Source organism: Gekko japonicus, unplaced genomic scaffold (genome assembly GCF_001447785.1).
Source record: "Gekko japonicus isolate JY-2015 unplaced genomic scaffold, Gekko_japonicus_V1.1 scaffold5390, whole genome shotgun sequence".
Lineage (NCBI taxonomy): Eukaryota > Metazoa > Chordata > Lepidosauria > Squamata > Gekkonidae > Gekko > Gekko japonicus.
Genome location: NW_015160385.1, coordinates 17,740 through 28,011, shown reverse-complemented (window position 1 = coordinate 28,011; position 10,272 = coordinate 17,740). Strand labels below are relative to the sequence as shown.

At 51.7% G+C, this 10,272-nt stretch overlaps 1 protein-coding gene across 1 annotated transcript in view; it reads right to left on the bottom strand.

Moving 5' to 3' along the window:
- Window positions 1–10,272, bottom strand: part of ZC3H18 (zinc finger CCCH-type containing 18) — a 39,369-nt gene that overhangs the window by 20,335 nt on the left and 8,762 nt on the right. The window contains exons 4-5 of the mRNA XM_015417792.1: window positions 9,889–10,014; window positions 3,082–3,183 (exon numbers count right to left, since the gene is read on the bottom strand). Of these exons, the coding sequence (XP_015273278.1) occupies window positions 3,082–3,183; window positions 9,889–10,014 (228 nt within the window). The remainder of the gene's footprint in view (window positions 1–3,081; window positions 3,184–9,888; window positions 10,015–10,272) is intronic.

The following is a 10,272-nucleotide window of genomic DNA, read 5'->3' as shown; positions in this document are numbered from 1 at the left end:
CTAGCAATCCAAAACAGTCCAGTGGCACCTTTAAGACTATGTTTTATTCAGGTACAAGCTCTCCCTCCTCTGTGAGGACAGATCTGCACGTTCCCCCCCACCCCCAATAGCTAGCAATCCAAAACAGTCCAGTGGCACCTTTAAGACTATGTTTTATTCAGGTACAAGCTCTCCCTCCTCTGTGAGGACAGATCTGCATGTTCCCCCCCCCGCCCCCAATAGCTAGCAATCCAAAACAGTCCAGTGGAGCCTGAGCGGTGGGTGTTGCCTTCTGACACACTTCCGGTGATGTCAGGGGGTGTGGCATATGCAAATGAGTTATGCTAATGAGCTCCTGCACCTCTTTTTCTACGAAATGACCCCTGGGGGGGAGAGGGTGGACACTCTCACTGGAGGTCTTCCAAACAGAGGCTCAGCAGCCATCTGCCAGGGATGCTCTAACTATGGATTCCTTACGTTGATTGGGGGTGGTGGTGGCTGCAGCTCTGTGGAAGAGCCTCTGCTTGGCATGCGGAAGGTCCCAGGTTCAATCCCCAGCAGAATCTCCAGTTAAAAGGAACAGGCAGCAGCTCTTGTGAAAGACCTCATAAGAACAGAAGAGAAGCCATGCTGGATCAGGCCAGTGGCCCATCCAGTCCACCACTCTGTGTCACACAGTGGCCAAAACCCAGGTGCCGCCAGGAGGTCCCCCAGGGGGTCCTCAGCCTTAGACCCTGGAAAGCCACTGCCGGTCTGAGTGGGCAGCACTGACCTTGACGGGTCCAGGGTCTGAGTCAGTCGAAGGCAGCTTCAGGTGTTCATGTCTAATGGTGTTTGGGAGGGGCTGTGGCTCAGGGGCAGAGCCTCTGCTTGGCATGCAGAAGGTCCGAGGTTCAGTCCCCGGCACCTCCAGCTAAAAGGACCAGGCAGGAGGGGATGTGAAAGACCTTTCTCTAGTGGGACCCTGGAGAACCGCTGCCAGTCTGAGTAGATAATACTGACCCTGACGGGACAGATGGTCTGACTTCACGTGTCCACATGGTTCACGTTTGACTAGATGGCCTAGAAGGCTCCCTCCCAACTCTAGGAGTCTGTGGAACCCTTATTCTACACGAGTTCAAATTCAGACTAGCCTCCACTTCTTAAAACCAACTTCCGCTATCACTCCCCAGCCCGCTGATGATCGCCAAGGGGCACAGGGTTCCCGCATCACTGCAGCTATTTTCGCTTGATGTTACCATGGACCCAAAGTATACAGCACATCTTAAGAAGAGATTTGTTAAGACACTTGGAAAAACAAAACAACCGCTCGTGGGTAAGAAGGTATTCTCCTCGGGCCTGCTGTGTGTACTTTGGTTACATGTGTCACACCTACTAAGGAGCTGGTGTGCTTCTGTTTGTGAGGAGACGACGTCAGCCTTAAAAGTCAATATTTAAGCATCCCATGGCCGTAGTGTTTGCTTTAAATCACACGCAGCCATCACGGTCACTGGACCACTCTTCAAGGACCTGATTAGGTTCTTTCCTGGCTCTCCGTAGAAGGGCAACGAACGGGGCTAGTAATGACAACACAAAAGGAAGTGCCCAGAAAGTGCTAAAAACAGATTCGATGCTTAGTATCAGCCACCAATCAGGCCCCACGAGCATTCAGAAGGTTGGAAGGGTGAAGGGGAAAAAAAAAACATTCACCCCCCACCCCCACCCCACCATACACCTTTGGGACATTCCCTTCAGGGTCTGCCACTCCAAAAATGGCCACTATCACTCAGACCCCACGCGGAGCCCCGGAAGCCTCTCTGGCTCCTCCAGTCTTTCTGCCTCTAGGTAAGATCATCCTCGGTGCCTCTCAAGAGAGAGGGCAAAATGGACAAAGGGTTACGGTTCCCGCGCCGGCATGGAGACACCCCATTTGCTAAAGCAGGGGTCCCCAACCTTGTCGAGCCTGTGACCACCTTTGGAATTCTGGCATACAGCGATGGGCACAATTAAAAAATGGCTGCCATGGGGGGGGGGGCCGCGGAGCCAATCACAAAACATCAGGGAGCGAAGGTACACAGAACTCTGCTAGCATCTCTTCAGCATTTCAGGCAGAAGAGATTTTGACCGATTTCCCACAAGCCGCTGCTCCGCCCTCGCTCTTCCCTTTCCCCTGGTTGTATTCAACCAGTTTGGTGTAGTGGTTAAGTGCGCGGACTCTAATCTGGGAGAACCTGGTTTGATTCCCCACTCCTCCACTTGCACCTGGCTGGATGACCTTGGGCAAACTATAGTTCTGGCACAGCTGTTCTTGAAAAAGAGCAGTTTCTGTCAGAGCTCTCTCAGCCCCACCTACCTCACAGGGTGTCTGTTGTGGGGAGGGGAAGAGAAAGGCGTTTGTAAGCCGCTCTGAGACACCTTTGGGTAGTGAAGGGCGGGGTATAAATCCAATCTCTTCTCTTCTTCTTCTTCGTCAGTTTCCCGCTATTCGCTGTGCGGCCGCATTTTGACCACGGGGGAAATCGGGCGAAGCTGCAGGTCAAAATGCAGCCGCACAGCGAATAGTGGGAAATTAGACAAATACAATAGGGGGGAAGGGAAGAGCGAGGGTAGTGCAGCGGCTTGTGGGAAATCGGTCTTTGTTTAACAGGATGCCTTTTAATCTGTCCTCCCAATCAGAAGCCCTGCTGGGCAAAAGCTCCACCCAGCTCCTCTCGCTTGGAGGGTGCCAATAAAGGTGGAGGCAAGTGACACAGTGTTCACAATGCTCCCTCTAAGCTGTGGAGTCTTGTGAGCAAAAATTCTACTTTGTGAGCTACTGGCGGGAACACTGCTCTGGAGCCACCCTTCCTGAGCTCAGACAGAAATGTGTGAGCTGGAGGCTAACAAACTGTGAGCCGGCTCACACTCACTCAGAGGGGACACTGCCCACGGGCACCACGCTGCGAATCCTCGCTTTAGTGGCACAGCCTCCACGGCTGGTCCACGCCTGACTTGCTGCACGCGCCTTGTGGCCCGGCAAGCCGCAGATAAAAGGTAGTCCGGGCCCTAAGGACAAGCAAAACGACAACGCGGGCTCAGCTCAGGCTGCAGAGCACCTCACCCGGGGCAGGCGCAGAGCTTTACCTCTTTCCAGCCGGCAGTGCAGGCTCCCCTTTCGCTTTGGCAGGAGGTTTGTGTGGAGACGGCGTCGGGGAAGGAGACGGGGAAGATGAGAAGGAGCGCGACCTGCAAAGAGAAAGAGAGTGTGGGAAACGATGGAGTCCCAGGTGGCAGCCACTGCCAGGGCGTCCTTTTATCCTCTTTGGCTGGCTCGGTAGTTGGTCCCCTACCTTAGCCGTGAAGACCTGGCCACGGTGATCCATGCGACGGTTACCTCAAGGCTAGACTACTGTAACGCTCTCTACATGGGGCTGCCTTTGTCACAAATCCGGAAGCTGCAGCTAGTGCAGAATGCTGCAGCCAGGTTGTTGATGGGTCTCTCGAGGAGGGACCACATTCAGCCTGTGCTGAAAGCGCTGCACTGGCTACCAATAGCGTACCGGATTCGCTTCAAAGTGCTGGTTCTTACCTTTAAAGCCCTTTATGGCCAGGGTCCAGCCTACCTGAGGGACCGCCTTTCTCCATATGTTCCCCCAAGGGCACTACAGTCGGGGGGGTCATCATCTCCTGGAAATTCCAGGCCCCAAGGATATTAAATTTGCGGTGATCGAGCCAGGGCATTTTCGGTGGCGGCTCCTACCTGGTGGAAGGAGCTACCGGAGGAGATCCGGGCCCTGCGGGATCTTTCTCAGTTCCGCAGGGCCTGCAAGACGGAGCTCTTCCGCCAGGCTTTCGAGTAAGAGCCGCCGCCACTATTACTCCATCATTGCCATCTATGCACCGTCGCACCATCACCACGACTATCTGGCCCCTTTGGGGGTGCGAGGTGCCCCTGGCAGGAAAAGGATGATAGATTTCGGGAAAGTTACCATTGGGTTTAAGATCTACCCCATCTTGTGACAAATGGAGCACTGTCAGATTTTGTTACTGTATTTTACTGTTTTATATTATGTGCTTTTATTGTTTTAATCTTGGCACTTTGTGCCCTTGTTAGCCGCCCTGAGCCTTCGGGGTAGGGCGGGATACAAATCTAAAGATAAATAAATAAATACAATAAAACAAAACATCGGGATGGGAGTGGGTAGACTCAACGTCCGAGAACCTCAATTGCCTCTTGGCAGGCGGAGAAACAACAAGTTTTCTACTGGAGGAGGGAAATTTCAAAATGAGTAGGCGACACATCTCGTAAACTCTGAGGCCGAGGAGTGTTTGCCAATATTTCCAGGAATCAGGACGCAGGAATGGCACGTCTGTGCCCTACACTGTCTCTTGGCCCCTTTCCCCTTGCACTGCATCCGACATCACAGACTTCCCTCTTTCCAGTCCCTGAAGCCCTTGCACATTCCTTGGGAAAACCCCTGGACTTTGGAAAAAAGGATGATGCAAAAAAAGAGAGAAAGGTATTAAATTTGCGGAAGGAAGGGGAGGGGGGGCGGCCGGGCCATTTTGGTGGTTACCCAACAGGGGTGGGCCTTTCCCATTCCTCGTCCAATCCCCATATTGCTGGGTCCTGAACAGGGGAGAGTGAACCAGCACTCTTTACACTCCTCCATTCAGGGGTCTTCCTTTTCCAGGACCTGGGTGGCTGAGCTTTGCACTTCCACTTTGAGCTAAAGTGCGCCACTTCTAGGTTAAAGCTCTTGGCTGCAACAGCTTAAATTATAGGCTGGTTCTCTGGGAAGAAGGAAAGGCAGTGCACCAGAGAGTGGATACATTAGGCCAGGGGTGGCCAAACTGTGGCTCAGGAGCCACATGCGGCTCTTTCACAGATATTGTGCGGCTTCCAGCAGGGCGGCTGGGGAAACAAAGGGGAGGCACGCCTCCCCGATTGGTCTTCCCTTCCCCAGCCAGTATTCCCCTCCCTAGGTAGGCTTGAAGAGGGGGGAGCAGAGAAAGAGAGCAACTTGGTGCCAAGTTTGGTGTAGTGGTTAAGTGCGCGGACTCTAATCTGGGAGAACCGGGTTTGATTCCCCACTCCTCCACTTGCACCTGGCTGGATGACCATGGGCAAGCTGTAGCTCTGATAAGAGCTGTCCTTGGAAAAGAGCAGTTTGTGTCAAGAGCTCTCGCAGCCCCACCTACCTCACAGGGTGTCTGTTGTGGGGAGGGGAAGGGAAAGGAGTTTGTAAGCCGCTCAGAGACTCCTTTGGGTAGTGAAGCGCCATTGGGTAGAAATCCAATCTCTTCATCTTCTTAAACTTTAAATGCATTCTCAAAGGCCCCCCCCCCACCAGCTTGGAGAAGGCATTTGTCTCTTTAAATCCCTTCTCCAAGCCAAGCCAGCTGGTGTGTGGGCGTGGGGGGGGGGCTTGGAGGACACATTTAAAAGTTAAACTTGCTTTCTTTTCACCTCTCCCTCCCTCCCCTCCTTCCGTCCCCCTCCCTCCCTCATTTACTTGCTTTGTTTCTCTTGCTTTCTCTTTCTCTCTTTCTCTCTTTCTTTCCACCTCTTTAATTCTTTCTTTCCACCTCTCTCTCTTTCTCAGAGAAATATCATTAGCAAACAAATGGATATCACTGCACAAATAAATATCATTATCAGTACCTGTTTTTACCTTTTGTTTTTATTCAATGTTAATAAAAAGCAAATGTGCATATTTTTCAATAAAAGCATGTGTGTAATACTTGTTTGTGCCTTGCAGCTCTCCAACATCTGACGTTTATTCTATGTGGCTCTTACATTAAGCAAGTTTGGCCGTACCTGCGCATTAGACTCTCGTGTGCCATTCTGGGGATACAAAAAGCTATGTGGGAAGAGAATCTGCTGCCTGGCTTAGGGCCCAGATGAAGTAATGCACTTCCCTGACACTATCATGGGGTGCTATAAACACCCATAAAGACTTGTAGGCTTTCCTACACAACTGACCTTGTTAACAGAGCGGACTCTCATGAGTCAGAAGTCTGCCATACATGTGTTTACACAACGCCCCCCCCCCCTTCAGATAAGGGATGATCATTATTGGTGCACCTAGACATTTCACCATCCTGTATTGTCTTTGGCAGAAGCGGCCAATTCAAACACACAAACCGCCAACTGCTGTCGGTTTGGCACCGTGCCCGGGCAGGAAATGGCCCTGGTCACATGCCGAGTTTAGGTATACGTAAGTGTAATTACAATAGTGAATGACCCTAACTGGAGATTCCAACCTAGAGATGTAAAATTTCCAGAATTTTTAGAGCCATGGAAAAAAACATGTTTTTTTCCCCAGGGGAAAAGTGGAAATTTTGGGGAAATGCTACAATTACTGCCCTATCAAATCTAAACTAATATTACTACTTTCACAACATAAAGGGCATAATTTATCATTTCACATACAAGATTTTAATTTTTGAGATACTTCTGGAATTAAAAAGTTATACGTGCCTTCAAATTTACCCAATACCTGAGAGAAAACGGCAAACTGATGCACGCCACGCTATCTCAGCACGCGTCCCTTAACTTTCACTACGTAGTCAGAGAAAGCTCAGTTCTCAATGGAACTTTCAGAATTCTCTGCTGAGGTTGTGGTGCAGTTTCTGATCATTCTTCTCCCTCCAGTTTGGTGTAGAGAGCCAGTTTGGAGTAGTGGTTAAGTGCGCAGACTCTAATCTGGGAGAACCAGGTTTGATTCCCCACTCCTCCACTTGCACCTGGCTGGATGACCTTGGGCAAGCCGTAGTTCTGACAAGAGCTGTTCTTGAAAAAGAGCCGTTTCTGTCAAAGCTCTCTCGGCCCCACCTACCTCACAGGCAGTGTTCCCTCTAAGCTGAGTTAGTGTGAGCTAGCTCACAGTTTTGTACCTTCCTGCTCACACATTTTTGTCTTAGCTCAGGAAGGATGGCTCCAGATTAAGCTAATTTATGCAGCAGCCAAATCACTCGCTCACAACTTTAAAGCCAGTAGCTCACAAAGTAGAATTTTTGCTCACAAGGCTCCACAGCTGAGAGGGAGCATTGCTCACAGGGTGTCTGTTGTGGGGAGGGGAAGGGAAAGGAGTTTGTAGGCCGCCCTGAGACACCTTAGGGCGGGGTATAAATCCAATCTCTTCTTCTTCTTCTCCTGCAAGGCAGGGCAACAAGCTACGGGTTGCCCAACCTGTGGGTGAATGTGTCACTGTGGTTTGAGGAAGAGGCGAAAAGATCAGCCATCCTGGGTCAAAAGGCCAACAGAAGGCATGCGACAGTTGAAAGCCCTGCACGCTCCCCTCATGAAGATTCGGTATCCTTCTAGGAGCAGGAATTCTTCTGGGATTTAAGAGCTGCGTATGTCTGCGGCATGCCCGCGTTGTCTTTAAAAGTATTTCACTCATTCTAAAAGGGAAAATATTTCATGCTCCCCCAAATCCCCAACTTTTCCATCAGAATATTTTTTTGGAAAAAAGGCTGTTGGGGGGGGGGAAGCACACACACCCCCACGAATTTTTCCATTCCCCCTCGAGGCCTTCAGATCTCTATTTCAACCTAGCATCACCAGGATGGAAATGGGATAAGAACCGCCTGAAAAATCCTAGGTGGCTGCTATTGCTTTGGATCCCTTGGAGCTATTCTGGTTTCATGCCCTGGCCAAGTCTAAAGAAAACCCCAGATGAGAAAAGAAGAAAAAGAAGAGAAGAGACTGGATTTATATCCCCACCCTTCACTACCCAAAGGAGTCTCAGAGTGGCTTACAAACTCCTTTCCCTCCCCCTCCGCACAACAGACACCCTGTGAGGTAGGCGGGGCTGAGAGAGCTCTTGACAGAAACGGCTCTTTTTCAAGAACAGCTCTTGTCAGAACTATGGTTTGCCCAAGGTCATCCAGCCAGGTGCAAGTGGAGGAGTGGGGAATCAAACCCGGTTCTCCCAGATTAGAGTCCGTGCACTTAACCACTACACCAAACTGGCACTGCACCAAACAGATTGGATTTATACCCCGCCCTTCACTACCCAAAGGAGTCTCAGAGCAGCTTACAAACGCCTTTCCCTCCACCTCCGCACAACAGACACCCTGGGAGGTAGGTGGGTCTGAGAGAACAGCTCTGACAGAAACTGCTCTTTTTCGAGAACAGCTCTTATCAGAACTACGGCTTGCCCAAGGTCATCCAGCAGGTGCAAGTGGAGGAGTGGAGAATCAAACCCAGTTCTCCCAGATTAGAGTTTGCGCACTTTACCACTACACCAAACTGGCTCTCCTTCACTGACTTTCCACAGGATGCAGGAATAAAAAGGACACAACTTTAATGAAGAAGAAGAAAAAGGAGATTGGATTTATACCCCACCCTTCATGACCCGAAGGAATCTTAGAGCGGCTCACGATCCCTTTCCCTTCCCCTCCCCAGAACAGACACCCTGTGCAGTAGGTGGGGCTGGGAGAGCTCTCTTGAGAACTGCCCTTGAGAGAACAGCTCTAAGAGAACTTATGATTGACCCAAGGTCACCCGAGCAGCTGCATAATGCCAAAGCTTCCTCTGCTATTTGACACAGTGAAAGCCACAGAGCAGATGACATTTATGAGCATCTATGAAGCACGCAAACATGCACACTGGTTTGTGTGTGTGTGTGTGTGGGGGGGGAATACCTCACTCAGGGATGGGGGCATCGATGCTGTTAGGAGTCCTTGACCAACGCACAAAAGTTAAAATTTGGTGCACACGTTCTTTTGGGGGTTTTGCCCTCAAGTCACAGCTGACTTATGGCAACCCTGTGGGGGTTCTCAGGGCACGAGACATTCAGAGGTGGTTGGCCAGTGCCTGCCTCTGCGTTGCAACCCCAGGGTTGGGCTTCCTTGGGGGGGGGGGGATCTCCCATCCTAGTACTGACCAAGGCCAGCCCTGCTTCGTTTCTAAGATCTGACAAGATTGGTCTACCCTGGCCTATCCAGTAGTAAAAGGTAAAAGGTAAAGGTTCCCTTGCTCGAAAGCCAGTCGAATCCGACTCTAGGGTTGCGGTGCTCATCTCCGCTTCAAAGCCGAAGAGCCAGCGCTGTCCAAAGACGTTTCCGTGGTCATGTGGCCGGCATGACTAAACACCAAGGCGCACGGAACACTGTTACCTTCCCACCGAAGTGGTCCCTATTTATCTGCTTGCAATTTCTTGCTTTCAAACTGCTAGGTTGGCAGGAGCTGGAACTAGAGATGGGAGCTCACTCCGTCATGCGGCACACTCGGGGCTCGAACTGCTGAACTACCGACCTTCCAGAGCCTGCAGTTCAGCGTCTTAACCACCTGAGCCACCGCAGCTCCTCCAGTAGTACACAGTAGGAAATCTTAGACCTGGACATTTTTATCCCCCTTCCTTGAAACTCAGGAAATGTTGCCAGTTCCTACACTATAACTTCAGAGAAAGATCAAGCCGAGGCTATTGTAGGACAAGATCTGGGATGGTGTGCAATGTTCCCTCTAAGCTGTGGAGTCTTATGAGCAGGAATTCTACTTGGTGAGCTCCTGGCATTAAAGTGGCGAGCGAGCGATTGGGCTCCTGCATAAATCAGTTTGCTCCGGAGCCCTCCTTCCTGAGCTGAGACAAAGATGTGTGAGCCGGAGGCTTAAAAACCGTGAGCTAGCTCACACTCACTCAGCTTGGAGGGAACACTGGTGGTGTGAGAGCCCCACTGTTGAACCCAGGCAGCTGCCTCCAGCAAGCAATACTGCCCAGCAGCCACGAAGCCTTGGCCCGGGATCAGGCCCCACTGCATCCCTCCCTGTGGGCTCACGGGCCAGGCTGATGGCCAGGTTGCCGCTCCCACGCTTCGTTCTGGCAGGACTGAGGGCCAAGTGACCCAACCCAACGTGCCTCCTGACTTGGGCGTCCTCTGAGATTCGGCGGACAGGGTGCTTTCGAGAGCCTGCCGGCCAAAGGGCAAGAAACACCATACCTGGATTGACTGCCTGAGAAGGAGCTGTGCCTGGAAGAGCGACTGGAGTAGGAGCTGTACGACGACGACCTGGATCGGGACCGTGAAGAACCGGAGCCGGAATAGGAGGAGGAGCGAGAAGATGACCTGAGTGGAGAAGAGACAGCGCTGCGGCATTTGCTGGAGTGCGGCTCCCGTGGCGAGATTCCCACGCAAGGACTCCCGCGTCCTAAGGACCCTGTGAGCGCCGCCTGTGCGGAATCGCTGCTTCCCCCCACTTTTGAGACCCTCCTAGGTTCACACTATCCCAGGGCCTGTGCCCAGCCAAACCTTGACCCGTCTTTAGGGGCTGCCCCACGTGCCCACAACAGAACAGCCAGGTGAAGCACAAACCCCTCCCCACCT